At 48.8% G+C, this 25,797-nt stretch overlaps 1 protein-coding gene across 10 annotated transcripts in view; it reads left to right on the forward strand.

The window, feature by feature from the left end:
• ARHGEF9 (Cdc42 guanine nucleotide exchange factor 9) overlaps positions 1-25,797 on the forward strand; it is a 188,589-nt gene that overhangs the window by 155,741 nt on the left and 7,051 nt on the right. For 9 of the 10 annotated variants that reach the window (XM_030497057.1, XM_030497059.1, XM_030497065.1 and 6 more), the window contains 4 exons: positions 2,704-2,835; positions 13,263-13,506; positions 14,199-14,267; positions 23,772-23,931. In XM_030497057.1, coding sequence (XP_030352917.1) covers positions 2,704-2,835; positions 13,263-13,506; positions 14,199-14,267; positions 23,772-23,931 — 605 coding nt within the window. Of the gene's footprint in view, positions 1-2,703; positions 2,836-13,262; positions 13,507-14,198; positions 14,268-23,771; positions 24,024-25,797 lie in introns of those variants that run through there. The other variant, XM_030497058.1, reaches the window with a different exon arrangement.

The following is a 25,797-nucleotide window of genomic DNA, read 5'->3' on the forward strand; positions in this document are numbered from 1 at the left end:
TTGTGTTGGTGCTCCCAACAGCCTTTCTTTCATGACACCAGTAAAAACCCTTTGGTTCTCCCCAGTTCTTTGTTACAGAAAGTGGTGGTCACCTATAGGAGAGCTGGGGAGCTGATGATGGGCATCTTTGCCTAGCAACAGAAGAGCTGACCCTCTGCTTCGAGTTGTGATCAGCCCTAGGACTTTGTGTGTCAAGCTCACGGGAGCAGGAAGCATCCATCCAGCCTGGATCTGGGTGACCTGCTCCCATTACTGCACACTAAGTAGCTGGACTCTGCCTGTGACTGCACAAAGAAAAGAGTAGGCTTTCTTTTTGCTGCCCTTTGTATGTAGCAGGATGCACAGTAAAACCCTTGATGCAGGCTGAGGGGTTTCATTACAGGCTTCTAGCAAAAGACACCTCAGGAGGCCATCTAGTCTGCTCTTGGCCATTTTGCTGCTCTGCTCTGCTGAAGTCAGGACATCTGCCAGTTCAGACTAACTGAAAGTTCAGCCTCTTCCTTTTCCAGCAGTGTTTCTCTTAACTTAAATACAAGAGAATATAGACGAGCCTTGCTAGGAGTTGGTTGGGAAAAAATGGAAAAGATTTCTCTTTTCCTCGTTTTGTGTAGGATTGGAGGGATCCAGGCCTGGCTTTAGAGAAGGACTGGAGAGGCACTGTGGAAAGCCTGCCTCACGTCAGGACCCAATATCAAGGCATGCAGGCTGGGCAGCGTGTGCTATCCAAAAATGTTTGCAGGATCTCTTCCCAAATTTGCTAACCCAGGGTTGGAAATCATCTCTTTCCAGCCTATAGACTGTACATATAAATTGTTTTCCCAATATAAAAAATACAATACAAATTCCTATCATTTCAGATCTGGGTGTTGTTGGGTTATATTGCTTGCAGGGATTACACAGTTTGGATTCAGCTAATCAAGTAGAAGTGTTTACAGAGTCCTCTGTGTGTCCTCAGGCTTGAGATGCTACCACAGGAGTAAAAGACAAAACTGGCTTTTCTATTTTTAGCAGCCAGCCTCTTCTAGGGTCGCCCCCTCTCATAAAAGCTCCCATCCATAGGCTTGTATCAGTCCTCTTCACATAAGCTTGTATCAGTCTTTTTCACATAAGCTTGTATGAATCTTCTTCACAGAAGCTCATATTTAGCTCACAGTTTCTGGTGTCTTTCCTTCAGAGGCTTCTTATCCAAGGGCTCGCACATACCTGAGCTGTCACAGCAGCGTTCAGGTCCCCAGTTTCTGGCCAGGAGGCTGAAATCAGAGCCCGACTCTTGAGACACTGCATGATGCACAGCCAGTTCCTTCTGGGAACGACCCTCTGTGTTCCCGGGAAGTTATCCCTAATGAGGCCATCAGATACCCCAGCCACAGAAGTGAGATAAAGACCTTGCTAAGGCGATATGAAAGCCTGTGCTCTGCAACGTGATGATGCAGAGACTTAATGAAGTTGCTGTTGTCACAGGACCCAGGGACTCAGGCAGTCGCTTCCAATCAATGCTCAGAGGTTAATTATACATTTACCTGAGCAGCAGCCTGAAATCCTCACCAAGAAATTAGGAGCGGGGGTGACTCTTGGTTGCTTTGGCACCTACAAGCGTAAGCTCTACCAGAAAACTGTGCTGATCTACATGCCCCGCAGTTGGTGAACCTTTACAAGCTGTTTGCTGAGATTTGGGGATGGTTGGGTCCCAGAAATTGGTTCTAGTTTGGCATGAAAGCCAGAACTGCAGTAGTTTCAGAGCCAAAAAGGGGGGAAAAAAGCTTTTCTCTCTCTCGCTCCTGTATCCTGCGCCTTACCTTTTAGCTGAAGTCATCCTGATTATTCCTTCTGTGGTGGTTCAGAGCCACAAAGATGCCCATGGGGCCGGTGGGGGTGAATTCACCCTTTTTTAATCCATGGATTTTAATTAACTTTTTAAGGAGTCCAGCTCATCCCAATTAGTGGAGGGTGAGTGCGTTTGTTCCCTCGCAGAGTGGGAGAGCGGGCGCCGTGTTTGCAGGACCATCTGCTCATGAATCCTTAAAAAAAACTGGGAGAGGAAAACAAGCGTTCGCTGGAGGCAGAGGAAGGGTGAGGGCATCCTGGCAGCCGGCTGCGGGAGCCGGGCTGGTCCTCACAGCTCCGGCGAGATGGGGAGCTCTAATGAGCTATGGGAGAAGGGACTGGAATCGCCTGAACGAGTGGGAAGAGGCAGCAATCTGGAGGGATGAGTTCTGACAGCCGCATGGGTGAGGGAATTGATAGCCCAGTATAGATGACTTTGGGATTTCAGGTGGGGATGTGCCCCAAGATGCTGTTTTAAAGGGAGGGGTTGCCAGGGAATTTGTTACCCTGAATACAAATTGGCTCTGTTGTGGGTAGGAGGAAGGGGCTTTGCTCTCAGGATGCCACCAGAACCTGCATCAACTTCCAGGATCTGGGATACCTGAAAGGGGGGAGCAGGGACAATATCTGGAACAGATCTTTCCTCATTGCACTGCGAACCATAATGACCATGCTTTGGGTGTCCGCACTTCCTTTCCTTCAGAATTATCCCCCATCTCCAGTTTCTGGTCTGAAGTCAGATGGGGGGTGGCTTTGAGAGCTGCAGAAGGGCCAAAATCTCATTTAATTATTGCTTCTGCCCATGCTGCAAAGAGAACCACATCCACTGCCCTGGCTGGGAGCAGGAGTTCACTTGGCCTCCTTCTCTGTGCCCTCCAGGGAGATGATATCTTGGACCGCAGCTCAGAGTTGATCTACACGGGGGAGATGTCCTGGATTTACCAGCCTTATGGACGGAACCAGCAGCGTGTTTTCTTTCTCTTTGATCACCAGTTGGTTCTCTGCAAGAAGGTAAGGACATCCAGGGGGGAAGCAGCATGCTAAGGACATGCTGCGGACAGGCTTTCCAGTCCAAAGTGGTTTGTAGGGCAAGGTGGCTGTTTGCTCCACGTGGAGAAGAAGACATGGATGGCACTGAGGAAGGGCAGTCCACATGCTAGAGTTACTGAGTTACAGGATGGTGAGTATGCTGTGATAGAGGGATTTTTATGCTCGTAGCAAATCCAGCCTCCACTTGTTCATTTCATGCCTTTTTCTCATGTACCCCTTGTTTGGCTCATTGCCTCACTTCTACTTTGGGGTTTTGGCTGCTGTATATGATCTGGGATTCGATAGCCCTGGAATTTCTGTATGAACTATGAAGCCTGGCTCTTGGGCAGACAGCTCAATTACTGCATCAAAATGGTAATTGCTGCCTCTCAAAGGAATCTCAGGCAGCAGCCTGGTCCGTGGCAGGGTGTGTGTGCTGTCACTTGGTGAGATGCATTTTAAGCCTCATGTAGCTGCTGTGCTGGATTTTACAGGGCATATCTCTGCCACGAAGGCAGAGGAAGGTAGTGAGGATGCTAATGTGGTATAGTATTAATAGCAGCAGGTGAACTGTGTTTGGGAGCAGCTGTGTTAAAGCAGCATCATCACAGCTGTACTGCTGTAGTCCTGCTAAGGTGATCCCAGCTCATTACCATCACAAGTGTATGACATGAAGTGACAGAGCCCATAAGCCCTGGGTGCCTCTGACCAGGATTCACTGACATTCCCACTGCAGCTCTACAGAGAACAGTGCTGAGGGAGTCCCCTGGCCCGGCTTCAAGTGGGAGCCGGGGCGAGCTGCAGCCACACGCACCAGGGCCGTGTTCCTGTCACATCTCATCTGCTAAGCACAGGTTGAGGCCGAGCCGGGCGCGTGGCAGCCCCCTGAGGAGAGCCGTGTCCCGCAGGAAGCGGCGTGGGCCGGGCTGTGGGAGGCTCCTGACTCACGGCAGCATCACTGCCCGCTGCCGCGGTGTGCGGCGCCGCGGCCGGTGCGCTTCAGTGGGTGGCACTTTCTGCTCCTGAGTCATGCTTGACTGAAATCTCGCCTTCTGGAATGCGGGTGCTTGTTTTTCCCCTCCTTGTTGCCTTTCATTTCTTTCCTGGCTCTGTAAAAACAAAACCAGCCGTAGAGCAACACTAACAAAGTCAGATGTTCAGAGCACAGGCAGGATGAGCCTGGCAGCACGCAGCTGGGGTTAGTTTTTAATCTTGACCTCCTGTGCTTTGTTTGTCACCCTGAATTTCCAATTCCTAAGGCAGCATCCAGTTTGGCTTGCACTGGGACTGATCCAGAGAGGTACTGAGTGTTCCCTTACCTCCCAGGAAAATCAGAGCTGGGATTTCCGTGGTCATCAGCATGAGTGGAGAGCATTCAGCAAGTCCCAGCAGGCTGCTTGGGCTCCAGAGGTTCTATCCGTATGCAAACAGTGTTGGTGTGACACCGTCCTCTTATCCAAAAGGCATGTGGTGGGGTGTGTGTGACAGGACAGGGGGTGGTGACCCATCTGGTGAGCCTGATATGTGGGTACATAGTTCATACCTTGTTGTAGGTTCTCCTGCATCTCTTTTTCCAGCATCAAGCTGCAGTTGTTACTTTTCAGTGTTGGGCTAGGAGGGAGATGGGGTTGCAGCTGGATTCTCCTGTTTTGATAATGCTTTCCCTGAACATTATCAAGGAAGATTGTCCAAGCATGGAATCCAGAGGAGTGTGAGCTCACATTTTGGGATCATACATCCTGTATAAAATAAATCTGAATGATTTATAGCCTCTGCTGTCTTGACCCTTGTGTCAGGCTTTGCTGTTACAGATCCCAGCAGGCAACCATCTAGCAGGATAACCTCTGCTTTAGAGCCAGAGCACTGTATCCTGGGGCTTTCTTTGGGAAGCATTTTTTCTATCATGGTGCAGGAAGCTGGAACCAGCCTTCCTTACCCCATGTTTTAAAGTTACTCTCTGAGGGATATGAAATATGCCCCACACATCCCCAGGGACAGGTCCACAGGGATCCTGGCCAGGGACAGGCAGAGCACCATGTCCTGGGACATCTGCAGCACAGCCTGGTGCCAGGCACAATTCAAGTGCTTGAGCATGGCCTGAGCTCGCAGTGTGCTTCCATGTCCCACTTCAGCAAACCCTCAGGGAGCTGGAGCTGTCTGAGTCCAGAAGGGAATGTTTGAGATTTCCAGAAGGTCTCGGAGCTCAGACTGGCCCAGGGCTGCCTCCTCCCCTGCCTCCTGTACAGGGAGAATTAAATCCTTCAGAGGTTTGCAAAGCAGGAGCTGACCTCCAGGCACAGGCAGTGAGAAACTCATGGACAGCCTGACCTGTTCTGCATGAGGTTTGTTTAGTCATTGAGCCTGATCAAAATACTCAGCTTTGGGACCACTAGAGTGGACATCTCAGTGAATCTGCCTCTTCAGAACATCTTCTGCATGTGTGAGTTTGCTTCAGATACAGTAAATTAATAGGTGTGATACATCCTCAATCATGACACAGTCTATTTGAGAATAGATTTGGTTTTGAAGTATAATGCTTGAATTTTACCTGTTTGTTGGTCAAAAGAGATTTTTAATAGAAATAAAGAACTAAACCCAGATCCTTAGTTAAATATATCACAGATAATTTAGTTTGATGAGAGCATGTTAGATACCCTGAGAGGCTGTAGAAGACAAGCATTTATTTCACTCCCACTCCTCCAGCTCTTCACTGCAGTTACCTGCACATCATCCTCACCTCAGCTACCTGTTGTCTCCCTGGTAGATATCTGCACTGCAGCAGCTCTGTGCTGTTGAATCCCCTAGTAATGCACATGGATTCTGTGACAGACACTGATTACATGAGTTGCTGGCGGAACAGATCCTGATCTCTCCAGGTTGGAATCACCCCTTGTATCCTATTGCTCACTCGTCTCCCAAAGGTGATCCAGGCTCAGCAGATGGGTGGGATGGACTGAGAGCTGCCGGTGGGAGCAGCTCCTTCAACGTGTCCATGTTTTCTTCCCACTGGCTGCATCTCCTAGGATTTTTCCAAGGATTTTTGCAGCGTGAGCTGAGCCAAGGGCCTGTCTTTGCAAATGGGCGCACGGGCAGCTGGTGGTTACTAGTTCATGGTTTGTTTGCATGCAAAGGGCTGCATATCAGGATAGTCATTAAGATGTGACCGTCTTGAACTTTACCACTGTATTAATATGACTGTAATGAACTAGTCATTAATATAGTTCAGCTGTCAGGAAGGGTGTGATGGCACCGCTCAGATCCAACTGTCCCTGGTTGCCAGTGGAAGTTCTGCTGCCTCAGACTGAGAAATCCCAAATGCATTTCCATGGCCACCACGTCTGGGAGAAGTGACAGGACTTCAGACCTAGTTTGTGAAAATGAGTAATTATAAAGGGCTGCATTCAAATGTGCTGACAGATGTTACTGCTGCCAGTAGAGGTATATTTATGTCTCTCTTCCAAGCAGGAAACTTGCACTGAGGTTTACGAGGGCTGCATGAAGAGCAGTGGCAGCAGGTGGGGAAGTTGACACTACAGCAGGCAGCTCTCCTCGGTGGCTGCCAGCTTCTGGGGGGAGAATTTCACAAATCAAAACGCTTTCTGAGCTTTACAAATCTCTTTGGTTAGACTTTGCCATCAGAGACAGCGCTGGTTCCCTCCCAGTGTCACCACCAAGTTATTTGCTGGTGCTGGGAAGTGAGGGGTTTAATCAGAGGAAACGATCATGTCGACCATTTCAGTGTTCAATAAAGTGAATACTGAAATAGCAGAGGGTGCAGGTGGGTACTGCAGAGCATTCCCAGAACCTGGCTTAGAAGGGGAGCACTGGTCTGGTTTGCATGTCTGCAGTCCCTGATAAAGAGCCACTGGGAGATCTCATGATTTAAATCTTTGCAAAGCTGGGGAACTTTTTAGCTATTGGCTTAATGTCAGGCTCTGCTAATGAATTTTCTGCCTATGTTTCCTGAACCAGAGGCTGGGATGTTGCAGTGTGCCTGAGGACAGAGTGGTGCTCTCTTTAGGAGAGGCTGTCACTTGGTTACCCTGATGCAAAAATGCCTTTTGGAAAGGAAGAAGGGAATAAACTGTGTAGGAAGCAAGCACTGGCCTCAGCTTGACTTAACCATATGTCTATAATCAGGAAAGAATACATATTCCAGTATGCTAACCATAATTACCAAGAAATGAAGTCAATCCTTGATGATGGTAGCATTAAAAGCTGTTGCCTTAAAGGCACAGGGTCTACTTTTCTTATCACCTTGAAGTTGAGAGAGTTTGACACAGGGATGCTTTAAATTAGCAAATCACAGTACTTCACATCCAGGCCTGTGACACACAGCATTAATTGTGATCGTGGCTTGTTATGCTGGGGGATGCTCGAGGTGCACACCATGGAATAGATGAGGATCTTCCTTTTTCTGTTCTTGGGTAATAGCCTGGTTTTCCAATGGGATCAAGAGCGCTGTGGTATCGAGGCTGGAAATGACAGGATGAAGTATGAGGAGTTAACAGAGTTTCTGTACCAAATGATGTTTTTCTTTCACCAGTAGTACAGCAACCCTTGATGGGGCTCCGTGTTTAGTGTTTTCTGACAGCGCAGAAAGATCAGTGACTGCACGAAACACATTTAGTTTTCATTTGCAGTTTTTATGTGTCTCTTGTAATCAAAAGGCAATGCAAACTCCAGCTTGTGGTTTATTGCTATTGCTGTCTTCCCTTGAGCTCTCGGAGCAAAGCAGGCTGGATGAGAAGCAAAATGAGAGCAGTTTAATAGCAATCGCCAGACAGGCAACCAGAAATAGCTCTGCTATAGGAGAGAGAGTAAATAAAATAATCCTGTCAAACTCCACTGCAGTTCAGGTTTCCAAATGGGAAGATAAAAGAGACATTTCTGAACTCTTTTAGTCTAGTTCCCATATTGCTTCTGTTAAAAACATGGGGGGGTCTTTGCACCAAAACAGCGGCCCTGCTTTTAGTACAGGCTAAATAGGTCTCTTGGGGCCAGCTGAGAGTCTTGTTTGCAGACACTGAGCAGCACTGGGACAATTCTTGTTACTTTAAGTGATTTTTTGACCCACAAGGAACACTGCTTGACTTGTGCAGCACCTCCCACCCCTCTTCTTTCCCTCCCCAGTAGCACAGATCCCATGAACTGCCCTGGTTTGGGTCAGGCCTGGCTCCAGCCTGCAGCAGGGTGGGAATGGGCAGAGTATAAAAGGAAGTTTGTCGAGAACAGTGTTCCCACAGCCTGGTTCATGCCCATTGATCAGGGTGGCTGCAGACAAGAGGCTTGTGTGGGTCCAGACCATAGAGCGCAGTAGGGAAGTTTGATCCTCCCATCAGTCTCCTTGGCTAGCAGATAGCTGAACACAAAGGATGAATTCCAGTAATTGACAGGATTTATGTTAGAAAAAGCACTTTAGCTTTCAGATATGGTATGTTCAAGGAAAGAAAACATTCCTTTTCATAGTCTAAACAGCCCTGCGTGCTTTGTTCAGTGACCTCAGTGGTGAAATCCAGAAAGGGATGGATTTAGAGTCCTGCACAGCCTGTGTTTTCTTTTCTGGGTAGGGAACAGGTTCAGCCTACCCACAGAGCCATGCAATAGGCAAGATGCTGCACAATACGCTCTGTGCCTAATTTATCGCTCCTGGGATTGCAGTGGGTGTCAGTTTGGCTCCTGAGCCCAACCTCCAGAGCTGAATTTCTAACCCCCCTCCTGCTGTGGCCTTTCAGCAGCACAAGTTTAAGCCCCTGGGAGCAAACTGGTGAGACCAGAAGAACCAAGTGGCTGGAGGAGGGTTCCCATCTCCTGTGATTAGCTCTTTGGAAGCGCCCTCGCCAGTGGGACTGGGCTTGAGGTGGAACAAGGCACCAAAATGCCACCGATGTTCCACTAAATACATTGAACAAGAATAGCATTTCCCCAGCAATGCTTTCAGCTCCAGTCCTCCCCCTCTGATCCCACACTGCAGCTTCATGGAGCTGGCAGGGATGAATCAAACATCTCTGCCCGCCTCGGGAGACAGACACTGCTGAATAATCCGGCAGGAATGTGCCCAGCTCCCCAGCACAGCTGTGCTTGGGCAAGGAGGAGTTACCTGAGCTGCTATCACTGAGCTTTCAGCTCCCCTCTCCCCACGGCAGCCCCTGGGCAAACTTGTACCAATGTGGCCTATCCTAGGAAGCTTGTGGTAGGAAGCACGTGGCTGAGGTGGTGTCGCGGAGGTGTTGCTACATCCCCTGATCTAATAGGATCCATCCCTCATCCCATTTCCAGGTTGTGCTGTGCAGACCCCATTTCCCTGCTCCTAAAGGCAGGTTCATCCCAAACTGCTGTGTCCAGCAGCGATAGCAAAGCTCACAGTCAGTGCCATCCAGCCACAGCAGGGCTTAGATTTATTTCTGATACCAGAAATGCAGGCTCTGAATCTGGTGCTCTTGTGCACCAAAGGCTTCCAATGGGTCTTTCACTGATGACTTACTTGCAGCTCCGAGCTGCCCTGTAAGATTGACCAGCATCATTATCCCATTACAGAGACAGGGAGGGACTGAGGGGAAGTTCCATTTCACCCAGAGACCTGTGGCCAGTCCCAGCCAACCTCGGGAGCTGCGCTCCAGAGCCTGGGACCTGAGTGTGGAATTCCTCCCTGAGTCACTTGAAACTGCTTTGCAGGGGAATGTGCAGGGTTTTGATAACCAGGAGGACCCATAGCCTACATAAACAATGAGGAACTTGTGTCAGATCATTCTCTAGTTGGCATCTTTTATACTGTCAGCTCATAAGAGGGATGCAGTGACTCATGGCTGGAAACGGCTCTTTCTCCGCTTGTGTTTTACAGCTGATTTGGTTTATGCATGAGAAGCAGAGTGTGACCCAGGATAGAGTAAACCACAGCCCTTGCAAAAATGTGCCATCCTAAAATCAGAGCCCTTGGATAAGGCCTCCCCATCCACCCTCACAGCCCACCCCCAGGAATAAATAGGAGTTTCTGGAATGGGTGAAGGTGGCTGCACCCAAAGCTAATGGGAACAAACTACCTGGGAGCTGGTCCTCTCAAGGGCTTACCTGTGCCCCCTGATGGAGGGGAAATTCCCTCCTCATGTGCCGTGTAAGCCGTTTAATAGCTTTTAATTCTACTGCCATTGTGCACTAGCAGTCAGCAGATTGCCCTCCTTGTGGTCAGTATCTTACTGCCTCTGCAGCATCACGGCAGGGTTTGACTCTCAGGAGCTCACACAGCCACAGCCTGCAAAGAGGTGCTTGTGGCAGAAAGAAGGGATTGATTAAAACTAGAGAGCAGGAGGAGAAAGCAGTGCTGAAGACAAGTACAAGTCAATTTAATTGACCAGTCTGATTTACAGGGTAATCCTTCCTACAGATATCGATACTCACTGCAATAATTTGGGGGTAGGTGCATAATTCATTGTGGAAGGCACACTCCAGCTTCAGGTTTCCCAATGGAAGTTCAGCCTTGGTTTCTTTACAATGGGCACAACTGAGATTTCTCTTCCAAGCACAGCTAGAGAAGGTCACGCACCCCCCTCCCTTCCAGAGAGGGGACAGTGAAATGGGGATAGTTAAGCTGGAATGAGAGCAGGTCACACCGGCAGGTCCATCCCCCCCAGCACAGGCACTGCCTCAGCACGAGCGCTTCAGCTGTAAGCCCCCAGCGCATGCAGGGAGCAGAGTGTGGTAGGTTTATGTAATGTGTCAAACTTTGTTCTGTGCTCCCATCAAATCTGGCTTCATCTTTTCCTTGTGAACCCTTCGTACCTATTACGTGAGCAGACTGCAGAGCATTGTTCACAAGAGTTTAATTAACCTCAGCTAGGGAAAGAAAAGGAACTCACAGAAGCTGTAGGGTAAAAGAAGATGCTGTTTACACAAATCAGTGCAGCTGACCCAGATGCATCCATTTCCTTCCTGTGGATGATGCCTGCAGAGGCTGCAGGTCCGTGTTGCTGCTCCTCGTGTCCCGCTCTGCGCCGTGGGGTGCACCCCCCGGGTCCATCCAACCCCACCTGCTCTCACCCCGTGGTCTGCTCCATCCGTCACCTTTCCCGGAGCCATCACCAAGACACAGCACTGGGAAGGCCCCGGGAGATCCACCATTCCCTCTGCAGGGTTAAGTACCTCCAATGGATGTTTGTCTAACCTCATGTTTGACAGTCTCCTTGGAATGCCGGCCCACAGCTGCCCTGGTTTGCCTGTTCTAGTGCTGAAGGACTCTTACAGCTTGAAACATCTTTATCCAAGTATCTCATCCTCTTCTCCCTTGTGGTAAATTAAGCCAAACCACAATCAAAATGGGGAATAATTGATCACCAGCCTCTGTAGAAGAGCAACAGCTTTCACGTATTGGAATATCAATAGCACATACCTTTTTATTTATGGCCTTTCTAGATTAAACAACTCCATTTCTTTGGCCTTTCCCCACTGACCAGGTTTGGAAAGTCTTTTTTTGTCTTTTTTTATTTCCTTGCTCTTACCTGCTTTAACTACAATAAATAATGTGTGACAGCTAGAACTGGCCAGTGTGAACCAGCCACTCGTCAGCCTGGCATAGCTATGGGCAGGGTGAGATGTAATGCTGTGCTAACAGAGCCAGCATATAAATGAGGGTGAATTCTACAGCTTAATAACTTCTTCCTCATTCTCTTGTACATTATCCCTGGGATAACCAGGAGCAGCAGCAGCAGCCCTTGTTTGCTGTGTACTTCTCATGCAGCCCAGGTGAAGTCCTAAATGTTATTGAAAGTCAAGTGCATTTGAAGATGCTTTGCTGGGGAGCTAAGTAGAATCATAGAACCATGGAATGGTTTGGGTTGGAAGGGACTTTAATGCTCATCCAGTTCCAACCCCTGCCACAGGCAGGGACAGCTTCCACTGACCAGGTTGCTCCAAGCCCCTGTGTCCAACCTGGCCTTTTAATGTGTAAGTATATAAAAGTAATAATGTTATTCTTTAAGAGCTGTAGGAACATAAATGATAGAATATCCACAGATCAAATAGTTATTATGCTTCCCGTACTATGGGTGTCAAAATGTCATCAATTGGGAAATAATATCCATTCATTGAGCAGTGGGAAGAGGGGACAAAGGGAGAAGTGGGAGTAGGAGATGCCGAGGCCGTTAGGAAGGACACGGTCCAGGTACAGTTATGAGTCTGTGACATGGACTGAACTGTCTGGAAGCCAGGAGGGCACAGGGTGTCCCCATGTGCTGCCCACCCCACAGCCTGGCTGGGGTGGTCTGGCAGTTCTCAGCAGTGGGAAGGACAGCTTTAAAGGCTCCAGGCTCCTGCCCAGAGCCTGTCTCGTGGTGGTTCATGTTGTCTGGCAGATCCATGAGCAAGTTGGCTAAAAAAGGATGATGTACCATTTATTTTGCAAGCTTAATGATTTGTTTAAACCAATACCTGCAGCTTAGCTTTAGAAAACGTCACTGCTACATCTTACTTGAGTAAATAAAGACTATACATTGATTTTATGTTTCCTCTTAAAATGAATCCTGTGACCTGGCATTTATCTTCAGGGCGCTCTCAAAAATAAAAAGGTATTTAAGTTAAATTAACGTAATAAGCCTGAATATTTGCTTTTGAGAGTGGGCAGGGCAAGGAAATCCTGATGGTGCGTTGCTAAACTTGGCTTTTTAAATATGTGTGTATGCCTTGTAACTTGAATCACCTTCTGTGGCCATCCTGTGCTGTTAGTGTTGTGCTTCTGACGATCGGGTTTTGTCACCTGTTCCTATAAAGACACAGAGATGTGGGGCCAGTGCTCCTCCTACACCAGCATGGCAGCAGTAGTCAGCTGGGAGAGGAGATGGGGACGAGGCGGTTTGGTTGTAAATGTTATAAACATCAAGAGGGGGAAAAGAAGAAGTGTAAGCTGGATCAAGAGGTTAAATCCAGGTGTAGTGGGGCAGACAGGTTGGAGGTTCTTTGACCTGAGAATTGGGGTGATTTGCTTGCCAGTGAGTTGTGTATGAATGGGGAATAGTTCCAAGGGGAAAGGACCTGACTCTATGAGAATGTGTTTGGAAAACAAAGATGATTCCTCAGGATCTCTGCTTCTCCTCAGCCTGGTTTGCAGCACAGGAACCCCATCAGGCCATGTACTTCCCACTTGCTCATCCTATAGAACAGGACTTCCCATTGTGGAACATGGTGGAAGTACATTACCTGCTCAAAGGCATTTCTTCATGCCTATGAGCAAAATTTGAAGCATGAGGATTTGTATTTTGTTCCTCTGTGCCCATGATCTATCCTGTTTGTTTAAGCAGCAAGAAATGTCATCACAGCAGATGAGGCTTGAAGAATCTGACCAGGATTCACCATGGATTCCCTGCTGAGTTCAAGCTCTGTAAGTATCTTATGATCAACCATCTTTCCTTTTCTCTCTGTAGGATCTGATAAGAAGAGATATTCTGTATTACAAAGGTCGCATAGACTTGGATAAATACGAAGTGGTGGATACAGAAGATGGGAGAGATGATGACTTCAATGTCAGCATGAAGAATGCCTTCAAGCTTCATAACAAGGAGACTGAGGAAATGCACTTATTCTTTACCAAGAAACTGGAGGATAAGTTACGATGGATTAGAGCTTTCAGAGAAGAAAGGAAGATGGTAAAAGAAGATGAAAAGATAGGTGAGGAATATGAAATGAATCTGAAAGGAGGTTGTTGGTATTGCTTAGTTTAGCCCCAACTTTTGGAGAAGCCCAGTTTTTGGTAGTAGAATTACAGTTCAACCTTGTTCAGGTGTCCTTGGTTGCTCTCATAGTCATCAGTAGGTCTCTTTCCAATTAGTTTTGGCCCTCAATAAACAAATTCTACCCATAGCTTCAAGCCTGGACCACTGTGGGCAGTGTCTGGGAGGAAGAAGTCATTGGCCATCTGACCTGAGAGTCTCCTGGCTGCATCACTTCTGCTCTGGTTCAGCACATCTCACACAGGGTAGGAGGGTGGCGATGGCAGTGTCGTACCAGCCATGCCCTTCCCTCAGCATCAGTCCATGAGCTGACTGTAACCAGAGTCAGTTCAGGCTCCGTTTGTGCTGCTCAGCTGTAAAGCACTCGGCCTATTTATGATACTTCAATAATGGGTCTCATCTTACTTTTCGTACGGCCCCTGCACAAGTGACATTAGAAAGAGGCCTGTCCCCGCAAGGAAGATTTGCTGTTCAGGCAAATACCTGCCCGTGCACACAGCCCAGGGGGCTCTTTGCCTCCCTGGGCGTTGTGTGTTTGCCAAAGAGTGCAGACCCTGTTCCCCCCTCCCCAAAGGACAGAGGCTTTGTGAGCAACCTTCTGAATTGTGTTTGCCGTGTTCCCTCTTCCAGGCTTTGAGATTTCTGAGAATCAAAAGCGGCAAGCGGCAATGACAGTAAAGAAAGTCAGTAAGCAAAAAGGTAACCGGCAACACGCACCCTGCCTGGTGATGTGAGGGTGGAGCGGGCTGGGCTGAGTCCTGCTGGGTTAGGAGCCAGTGTCCCCCTGAACTTCCCCCTCCCCGTTCTCTCTTTTTATATATCAAATACCGTTTGTGCTTTGTATCCTTTCTTAATGTATCTGTGGACCAAATTAATCTCTGGTCTGACGTGGCTGCAGCCAGTGGGATTGTACCAGAGATGAATTTGATCTCGTGTCTCCAGTCTGGTGTCCAGAAGCTGTCCCTGGGGGCAGAAATCTCTCTCGGTTGTTTCTCTCAGGCTGCAATGGGAGTGAGTGTGGAGATGTGTAGGGGTTCTGCTAATTCCTAAAGCCTCCCATTAACAGAGAAAAAGGATGGCTAAACCACCGGAGAAGGTGAGGGATCTACCCCCTCCTGCTTTTGGAAGGGGAACACTCATGTTTCCTGGGGCTATCTGTAACTTTTTAAGAACAGCACAATAGCATCAGCTCTAGGAAATAAAGTTTCTCAGTAAAAACTTTATATCTCTTTAATGTCAGATTCATCTTCCCACCCAGGCAGGCTACAGCCAACTAATAAATGCCATGCTGGATATTACAGAGTCTCAACCAGCGAAACAGCCAGCGTTCGTGGTCTCTGGCAATACCTCTTGCAGCTACAGGGTTTGAAATGCTAAATACGGAGGGGAAGTCAGAGTGGTCATTTTTCAGGTTGTCCAAAGCTTCACAAAGTCGTAGACACATCAGTTCCTTACCAAAGTCCCATGGCACAACTAGGCCTGCAAATGGGTTTTGAGCCAGCTCATCACTTCTTGGCTACAGGCAGTTCCAGGCAGAGTGGTCCCCGCTCTGTCCAGGCAGTGGGTTGGTTTTTGCAGGAGTCGAAGGAGCTCTTTGCTTTCTGCCTCGCCTTGTTGTTGTCTACTGGCTTTGCTGGTCCAGTAGTGGTTTGCTAGGCCAGCTGTGACCTCCTTGGTTTGCTGTGTCTCTCCATTGTCATGAGTCTTCTCCTCTCTACTGACTCCTGTGTTGTGTTCTGAGGTGTCCTCTGGAAACTCTCCTGGCCAGATTCCCTGAGCTCAGAGCAGACACACACCGACGGGCGCAGGGACAGTGTCGGGCAGTGCTCAGGGACCTGGGGCCGGAGCGGGCGTGGGCACGAGCTCGGGTTTGCAGCTCGGGTTCACCCCTCACCACGTGTGTGCTCATCCCTCAGCACGGCGGCAGCCACGGGGATGATGGCAGCTGGAAAACAGAGTGTGACGTGCATGGTGACAAAACCAGATTACGTTATTATTTACTGTCAATTAATTATATTATTAATTATTAATAATTGTACTGTTCAGTCATTAAGGGACACAGTTCAGAGGTGCCTGAGCATGCCTACCAGTATTCCCACTTGAATCACTGGACTTGCATCCTGACAAGCACAATATACCCAATCGTACTTATGTCTTACACAGCAATTGCTCTCTTGTTTTCTCTCTTTCTCTCTCTTTCTCTCTGAGATGAAAAGGAGGGGCTGTTATCACAGACTACTCTGGCTATAAAATTAATTAGCTCCTATAACACCAGTCAGCATTTCCTTTTGAAGAACGAGCTTATGCTGTAACACCGACAGTTCTTTTCATGAGATTAAGTCCTCAAGTCAGACAAGTTCAGTCAGAGCCCAAGCACCGAGGGAAGGGAAACCGGGTGGGTTTATGTACAGTGTGAAATCTGAACAACAAATAGGGTCTTTAAATTACTTGATATTTCTTTCGTCCTACACTGTGGTGATCACAGCCCAGATTAAGTACAGGCACTGAATGTGTTGCTGAAAACTCAGTTTTCTTACTCTGTGGTTTGTCTTGAACCCAGATTGAGGCACGAGGCTGCGGAGCAGGGAGCTGGTGGCGTTGCTCAGAAGAGGGAGGTAGGAGGAAATGCCTGAGAGTTGGCTTTTAGTGGCTGAGGGTTTGAATCTCACCATCCGTGCTACTTACACGGCCAGCAGGCTTTGGCCAAGGACCTTGGCAGGCCCGTGGGGCTGCTGCTGAGGCTGAGGTGCAGCCATGGGGTGGGAGCAGGCTGATGGCTGAGCCTGTGCCAGGAGGTCGCTGCCTTTGCCCTCCCCATGCAGCCTCCAGCAGCATGACAGTAGTGTTGGAAGGGGCTTTAACTTGGTTTTGGAGCATCAGTTATACCTGGAGAGCCATGAAGCCCTTTAGGAGTAAGGACACTCCCTCTGTGTTCAGTGGAACTACTTATTCATTTAGATTTATGGACTTTGCAGGAGGATCTCTGGCTACAGCAGGGCTTGACAGCTCAACAGCTCAACCTGATGTGGTGAGAGCCCTGTTCTGTGTCCAGGGATGCCTGTTACAGCCTTGTTTCTAGATTATCTCAGTTGTTCCCTCCACCTCTTAAATGGGAAGCCATGGTAATTTCCCTGTCACTGGCTACTTAAGGAAGAGAGAAAAGCCGTGAAGGAGGTGAAACGGAAAATGCAATCAACTTTGTTGGAGGTGAAGCAGAAAAACAGTTTTCAAATAGTATAAACTGCTGCTGATTTCATGTGCTGTTGTACCACAGCTCCCAGAAGGATCGCTCGGGAGCTGCCTGCTGTGTGCTTGGAAAGGAAGTGAGTGAACGACCACTGCTGCAGCAGGCGAGGGAGAGGGGAGAGATCAGCTCATAGCGGGGAAGAAACCTTAAAACTCTGCCCTGTAAATCATGGGAACTGTGTAGGTGGTTAAGAGGGAAGTTTTGATCCCAAATCACAGCATCTCAGACTGGTTTGGGTTGGAAGGGACCTTGAAGCTCATCCAGTTCCAACCCCCTGCCATGGGCAGGGACACCTTCTGCTGCACCAGGTCTAGAGGGTCCTCTGTGGGGCACAAGCAGCCCGTCCTCACACTCAGGTCTGTGCAGCACTGGGCTCTCCTCCAGAGCAATATAATGATACACAAGGTGAGATTTCAGCACTACAGGAGGATTTGCACTCCTTATTGGATTGGGCAAAATGTAATGATATTAGAGCAGGTGCCTTAAGACAGCATTAAACCAATTTTTGGCTCTAAGTCCATTAGACATAAAGTAAAGGGGTAGTGCTGGCTCCGCACCTCACCAGCAGATAGACAGGGGCTGGGGCTTGTGGGTGTTTTCTTTTTGCATTGATTGTTCCAGATGTTGCCTCTCGGTTACTGCCCTTCAGCTCCTCTCAGTGTCAGTGTGCTATTGGAACAGAATTCAGTGCGGTGTCTCCTAGAGACAGTAAAGCAACAGAGGAATGTCTTTGTCTTGACTTACAAAACCAACAATAACCCCAGAGCCCTCGTAAGTGCCAGCCAGGGGTGTCAGGGGTTGGAGGCTCCGGTGCCAGGAAGCAGATTCTGTTCTTAAAGCACCATTTCTCACTAGTATTTCCTCTTGGAAAATGTAAAGAAGTGACCTCAGTGGGAGGTGGGAGCATTTCCCACCCCAGGAGAGCTCTTCAGCCCATTGCTACGAGCCAGCTCCTTCTGCCCTTCTTTCTGTCCTCTTTTCTCTGCACTGTGCCACAGCTTCACCAAAGCAGATGCCCTCAGCCCAGAGGAGTCTTTAGCCCAGTGGTCTGGGACTCACACATTCAGTCACCATCACCCCCAGCCCTCAGCTTAGAAGTTTGCTGTCCCCAAATCTGCCTGTGAACACTGGGCTGTGCAAACCCAGCAGGGGTTAACTCATCAGCCAGCACAAATGCTTTGGCCTGCAGTAAACCACCCTCTGAATCACTGCATTTTCCTGCTGATTTCTTCCTTTCTGATCACTTGAGCTCACAGTGAGCTGTCATAAAGCCCTGACCCAAACGCCCAACAGCTTTTCTCTGACTTCTCACGCTCTGCACTGCAAGCTCTGCCCCAGCAAGGCTGCGGAGCCCTGTGAGATGAGTGTCAGTGTACTTGTGCTGGCTCCAGCCAGCTGGTCAGAACAGGTCCTAGCAGGTAATGGAGTGTGTAGGTGCCTCCTGTGGTTCTCCTAAGTGCTGAAGCCTATTTATTGCATCTTCCTTGCTAACAAGATTGATGTGGCCCTGACAGTTTCCCCATCACATTCCCACATGTAGGCATAGCCTTGTGGGGATCAAAAGAGACTGAGCAACACAGGGACTAACCACTTTAAAACAGGGGCATTTGCATGTTCAGATAATGTGGGTTATTTCCCTTTGACACAGAGCATTGCAGGTGAAGGCTTTGGGCCCACAGGCACTAGTCTCACTGGTGGTATCTCACAGGTAGTGGCTTCTCACTCAAGGCATTAGTAGCCCAGCTGGAGCCAGCAGTATCATCTAGGATCTGGTCACATACACAGGCTAGGCTAAATCATGAAGTTCTTGGCTGGGAGACCCCCAAGGATGGTCCCAATGACTGGGCAAGGGGCACTGAGAGAGCTTGTTGGAAGGATGTGAAATGGGTCTCTTGTGTTTTTTCCACTGGCCCTCATTGGAAGAGCCAAGTGTGTCAGTCCAGATCCTCCTGCTTTCACCCTGGGGAGGTGTTTTAGGTGAGGGGCTACCCAGGAGAGGCTGCATCCCATGGATGAACTGATCTCTTCTGTCAGTGGAACCAGCACGGCATGATCTTTGCTGTCAGTGCACAGTGCTGGAGGAGATGGGACACATTAGTTCTCACCTGGCTTTGATTGATAAAGCCCTGGTATCATTTATTCATCTTGCCTCGCTTAGCTTTTGCTTATCATATGAGGGATCATTATCTCAATGTCTAGTCTAATGACATCAGGTTGCAGGAACAGACTTGATTAAATAGGCTCAGGAAGGTCAAGTTACCTCAGTGTTTGTGGATCCTGTGCCTGGCTGTGGAGGAGCCAGGACACAAGATGAGTTGTTTGCCTGTGCTGCATTTCTCAGGCTGCCTCCTGTGCACGGCCGCCACCCCACCTCGTGCTGCACAAACACGGCCTGCAGTCAGGGAGCAGAGCTGAGCTCAGACACAGCAGTTTGCTGCAACCCAGGGACTAGTGGTGAGGTGCTTTGAGATCCTCTGTTGAAATGTGCTGAAGAAGGGCAAAGGGCTGTACCCACTCAGCCATTACTGCTATTTTCTGTAACTGAAACTTGTTGCTATTGCAGGAGTAACTAACTGTACAACAATTAGTGTCCTTGAGGAATGGTCCTGGCTGCCCTGTGTTGCATATGGGTTGGGATGTTCAGGAGGAAAGGGGATTTATGGGATTTCTGAGCATGGCTCCTGAAGGATGTGAGTTGTCTCAGAGGCGGATGGAGGCTCAGAGCACAGCGCTGCTTCCCTTCCTACCAGCACCTCCAGAGCAAGCAGCTGTTGAGATCTCATTGTCTCCCACTCAGCTCTGGCTAATGCCAGCAGGGTATCCAGACAGCTCGGTGGAAGAAAAGCCTATGAAATAGCTCCTGATCAAGTATAAACTAAAATCTTAAAGGTTGAGAGTGGAGTAAACAGGTTGTAAGGCGAGTTCGCGTGGTTACAGACAGGGAAGTCTGAGTGTGTTGTGTGTGTTGTGTACTGACCCTGGAAAGGTACAGTGTTACCGTGGTGTCCCGCTGTGTCCTGGCTGGGTCTGTCTGCACATGTCCATGTGGATTGCCTGTGTGTTCGTAGCGTGCTCCCAGTGCTACTGGAGCCGTGTGGTAACCTCGGATAAAAGACCTGGAAGGGAAAAAAGAGACAGTTTTAAATCTTGGTAATTGTTTTCCTCTGAGCTGAGAGATCCGGAAGGTTCCCGGTGACGTTGCCCAGTGCTAAAAGCAGCAGTGATTCAAGTGACAGCGCAGCATCTCTCACTTCTGTCTCACCAAATTATGAGCCCTGGAGTTTTCTTGTTCTCATTCTGAGCATTTCCACAGCCCCACCCTGCTGAAGGATCTGACAGTGCAGAGTTAGGCAGGAGCCAGCAGAAGGAGCTCCAAGGCTGGTCTTTCCGAGGCCTTGGGAAGGCAGCAGCAGCCGTGCCTAGAAATCATTGCTTCTCTATCGATCCTTTCCCTTGGCACTTTGAATGCTGCTCCCCAAGCAGCCCGCAGCAGCACTGGAAAGGAGCTTTGCTGGAATTGCACTGGAGTTATGGCTTTGCATATTAAAACTAATCCCTCAAGAGACAATTTTGCACCAGGGCCCCGAGTTCTGACGAGGGAGCAAACGGCTCTAGAGCAGAACAGCAAAATACCTGCCATGCTTCTTCCCAGAAATTGCTGTTTCTGGGGATTTGAAGACGTGTGGATTAGGTGAATTCCCCCCACCCCACTCCTGTGTTTCACCTTGTCAAGAACGTGGGTATGGTGTCCCCTTCAAAAGCTGTTCTTGGGGCACCTGAAGCTATTGCTAAGTGCTGTGTCCCAGTTTCACAGGAAGATGTGTTCTATGGAATTCTCAGCCTGACTTGCCAGAGCACAGACGTGTCTCTCTGCACGCCCACAAGCACCCAGTCACTGCATGCCACTGGGAGCCGCGGTTTGGGTTGCTGAGGCCAGGGAGGCATTTGAAAAGTAGGATGAATATGACAAATATGCACGAACCTTCAGCTGCTTGTTCAGGTAGAACCAGGCGGGAGCTCAGGACGTGGGTCCAGCTCAGATGTTGGTGCCAGTGGCTCTGGGCCACACGTTTTTCAGGAGCTTGGACCAAAAAGGCTGTTTGGGGAGAGAACAGGAGGGGGTTGCTGGTGATCTGGCCAGGGGAGTCTGCCTTGTTCTCTTTTGGAGAAGACAGACTATGGATTGTGTTCTTTGCAGTGTAACTCCATCAGTGCCAGTGGACCTCAGCCAGACTGTCCTTTCTCTACTTCCTCAGCCCTCCAAGTGTGTAACATTTTGCTGATCCAGGATATTCATTAGCATTTCTGTATCATCATTAAAATACATCAGTTCACCCTCCACTAATTGGTCTAGAGACAGTAAAGAGCTCAGCCCAGCTCAGCATGGCTGGCTGGTGCATCACAGCACTGACTCCGCTCTGCAGCCACAGGATGCAGGCGACTTTGGGCCGTGTCATTAAAGCAGTGTGGGTTTAGTCCTCCAAAGCTAGGAACAATTGCTCTATGTCCCTTAGCAGCAGCTTTAGATTCACAGCACTTCTGTGGTTAGTAATCTTGTGTGGTTAAGTGATCTTGGTGGCACAATGACTTACTGCCTTTGAAGTAATTCCTATAGATCCCAAAGTTCCTCACCAGTCTCTGCTGGGAAAAGTGGCCAAGGCACTAAAGGCTGGTGGCCTCCAAGAGAATGTCTGTGCTCTTGGACGGGTTCAGGGCTGGAGTTTGCCCCCAGAGCAGACTCTGCCCACATGCTGACCTACCTTCCAGCAAGGTTCCTTGCAACAGGACAGTGGTAGAAGGGATGGAAGTGGTAAGGGAAGGATGAGCTCAAGCCCATGCTCTGCACTTACGGGATGTCACTGGCTTAAGTGACAGAGTGTGGTAAATTCACGTTGACAATCGGGGCCTGTCACCAAGGATGCTACAGGAGCTGTGTCAGGTATCCTGGCACTGACCCTCTCCAGGTTTGACACAAGGGCTGTGGGGCCACATTCAGCTCTGCAGGCTTTCTGTGGGAGAGAGGAGCTTGGGAAAGACAGAGTAGAAAGCTTGTTGATGAGTAACCCTACTCCAGCGTGCAGACACAACCACAGAACATCTCCAGCTTGTGCTTTTCAAGTAAGTTTGAAATACTAATTGTGATGAATTTGTTAAAGGTTGATAAGTATGAATCATGGAGCTGGTTTTATCCAGTGTAAGGGAAGATCTTGGTTGCTCCCAGCAGTGGACAGAGCTGCGTGATTTGATGGTATTTGCTGTGAAGGAGAAATCAGTTAGACATAGTCAAGATGTATCTCAATCTGGCCTGAACCTTTTGAGGATGTAACAACCCTTGATCGGTAAATTCTATAGCAAGGGGAAGCGAATTAATCCTCTCTCCTAAACCCATACTAAAGCCTCAGCTTTATATCCAAAAGAGATCCTGAATTACAATGCAATAAGGTATAGAATTTGTCCGATGAGCTCCGTGAGTGCACTTTGTGAGGCTTTTCCCTTGTCTGTAAGTACCTGACTGTGTGCAGCCTCCCCCGTGCCGGGCTGGTCCCATGAAGCATGTGTCTGTGTGTGAGCAGGAACCATGAACTGAATGCAAAGAGTCGCATTTCTTTGACACACGTTGCTGTGGTACCTGGGTGCTAATCACCGTATTTTGCCTTCTCTAGCACCTTCCCAGCCGAGGATCTCAAAGTGTTTTACAATCATTAATTAATTTAGCTTCACAACCCTCGTGTGAGGTAGGTGGGTGATGCCATCCCGCTTTCCAGACGAGGACACTGATCTGCTTGGTGGCTAAAGCCAGGGGAGGCCATGGCCTGGCGATGGCCCTGGGAAGCCTCCACCCGCCACCCCGCAGAAGGAAGAGCAGTTCTGCGTGCGGCAGAGGGGATCCAGAGATGGCCAGAGCTTACAGCAACCGCTCCAGAGCCCTGCTCCTCCCTCCTTCCTGCCCTTCTCTGGAGTTGTGGTTCCAGCCGATCACGCTGCCCTGAGGCTGGAGGAGGGATTGTCCCTCATCAGTGGTGTTGCGGGAAGGGAGTATAGAAGTAGCTGTAGTGCTGCTCCCTGTAGTCTATGCTGGTGGTAACACACACCCCTTCTGCTTCACTTCATTCACCCAGAGCTGCCCTTTCTACACCATCCTTTACAGCAGGGTGCGTAGGTCCCAGCTTGCTGAAGCTCTCCCTTTCCCCGTTCCTGTGCAGGAGCTGTGCCGCACGGATGTGGGAATTGAGCATCTAGAACCTGGAAGTGTAGCCTTGCCAGTTTGGATTGAGCAGAATCAGCCTTTCCTGTGTTACAGCCAGTTTTGGCTGAACCCAGACTGGTAAATTTAAAACGAACCCTATGGAAAAGTCCTACAAACTCCTACAGGAAACAGCGAGTTGCCCCTTGTGCAGGCAGAGTAGTGCTGGGTAGCGCGGTCCCGGCAGCACAGTGCTTCCTCCAAAGCAGCTCCACTTTGTGCTGGAGCAGGAACCGGTGCTGAGTGCTCCTCAGGGTCACTGCTCAGAGCTGGTCACCGGGGCAGGTCGGGGCAGAACCACTCTGGAAGCGCAGTGGGGCGGGAGGGTAAAAGCACACTCAAAACAGCCAGTGTTAGATGTGAGCGGGGCGAAGGACGCGGTTCTCTGCCTCTGTCTGACCAGAGCGATGCTGCATGTGGCCTGGCTGGGTCTGGGCCTCCTTAGGTCACACAGGACTTTTCCATGAGGGCAGAAATACAAAAGTAATGGACCTTTCCCAATCCTTGAACTCATGGTCTAGTGTAGGTAACTCCGAGCTGAGCCTGAGGCAGCCGCTGCGTTCCTCTGTAGGTTTGCCGTCTCTAGCACGTCTCCCTGGTGTTTGGGACCCGGTTATTAAGTGATAAGAAGCGATAGCATGACGAAGAAAGACTATTGACCCAATTGCACTTTGACTGATCTGTTTCTTTTTCCCCCCAATCATCGATGCAGGTGTGAGCTACTCCAAGTCGGTTCCTCCAGCCTACCCACCACCCCAGGATCCATTAAATCAGGGACAATACATGGTGACAGATGGCATATCCCAGTCCCAGGTCTTCGAGTTCACCGAACCCAGACGCAGCCAGGCACCATTCTGGCAAAACTTCAGCAGGTTAACACCATTCAAAAAATAATACCTAGAGAGATGGAGAATTTTAACTTAAAAGAACTAAAACTTAAAAAATAAAAATAAATAAAATTATATTTATAGATGGACCTTTTTTCGGAGAAGCACTGTTGCAACTAAATATATATACATATATATATATATACACCCCCATTTTAAAAATAATAATATATATACATATATGTATATATATAGAAGGACCAAAAACTTTTTTTGTTGTTTTTGGGAAGCAATCTGCTACTAGATACTAGGAAGCACCAATGATTTCTGACCATGTGACCTGTTTTATTTTACTCCATTGGTTGGACATCTTATTTTGGTTTCTTTTTTTTTTCCTTCTTCATTTCCATCCGAGTCGTCACTGGCATCCCAGACTGCTTTCTCGCTTGTGTGAATTCCTCATGGAAGTTCCTCATGGACTACATTGGTGTATATTTCATTTGATTTTATTTATGGGGGGGTTGTTTGGTTTTTGGAGTGCCGGGAGGTCTCCGCTCCCTCTCCCTCCCTCCCCGTCCCTTCCTTGGCTGTCCCCGGAGTTGCCATTTCAGCGACGAGCATCGACCCGCTCCCCGTCCCGTCCTGCATCCTCTGGTCTGCCTTGTGCCTGTCTGGATGTGCTCCCTTGTGCACCATGCTCTGCTGCGCAGTATTTCTCTGGCTTTAACTGTTGTGTTGTGGCAGGTGAAAACCAGCAGAAAGGGTTTCAGCTCTTTAGGAAGCGAGAGATGGGTTTTCCTCAGTGAGTTTTTGCATTCTTTTTAAGCACTGTCTTTTTCTCGATTCAGTGTGATCTGGTCACACTCGGAGTAAGACTGAGAAAAGAATATCAGGGGCTTTTATTTATTTCTTTTGCATTTAGCTTTATTTCTATGGGGTTTGATTTGTTTTCTTTTTAAGCTGAGACACGACTCTGAAAAGCCCACTCCTATCTTTGTTTTCCCTGCAAAGATAAAAGCTGAACAACTGATGGCTTCACGCCCTCCATCCCAGCTGAGGAAAATTGGCTGTTGGGCTCCAGCAAATGGCCAGTTTTCCTTCTTCCTTCAGGAACTAAGGTCCCATCCTGTTGGCCACAGTCCCGCCCCGCATTAATTAGTGTTAATGAACCACTGATTGCCATTTGCAGGAGCAGTGATCCCACCAGTGAGGACCACGGCTGCACTCACTGCCTGCTCCCCTCTGTTGCATACAAGATCCCTGGCTTCGCTTGGGCACCGACCCAGCCCCTGAGCTGCCGGCAGTGACCCGGTAGCAGGAGGATCATTGCCCAAGTCATTGTATTTACTGATGCCGAGTTGAGAACTGCCTTTCAGGAAAGAGATGGATGTGACCTGAGGAGTTTAGCAAGGTTTAGCCTATGCCCATGATTACGTGGCCTAATCTAAATCAGTGATTGGTTTAATCTAACCCCATGGGTGGCTCAGCAGAGGTGTATCCCTGTCAGTGCTTCTGGAGGGATTAGCCAAACTTTCCAGGTCCCTTTCTCTCTCTTTTTCTCCCTCTGGAGGTTCATAGCTCTATTCTCAAAGATACTTGCTACAATTTCAGCCTTAAGTACATTTGTTTGCAAGCACAAAGCTTGTGTTTAAGCTTGTAAAACAAATCCTTGTGCACTAGGATGATTTTTTTTTCCTAGGGCAAATGAGTCTGTTTAACCAGATTTAGAAGATGAAGCTAAACCTTTGCAGAGCTATTCTGCAGGCTCCTTTGAAATGTGGGATGAAGTGACTGATCACAGAATTTACCATTTTCTTTTGAACCTGATATGCCACAGAAGCACCCCAGGCCATGCATGGAGATAGAGGGGTTTTTCTCCCCTAATACAAGTGAATGGGAAGAGCAGAGACT

Source organism: Strigops habroptila, chromosome 9, assembly GCF_004027225.2.
Source record: "Strigops habroptila isolate Jane chromosome 9, bStrHab1.2.pri, whole genome shotgun sequence".
Taxonomy (NCBI): Eukaryota; Metazoa; Chordata; class Aves; order Psittaciformes; family Psittacidae; genus Strigops; species Strigops habroptila.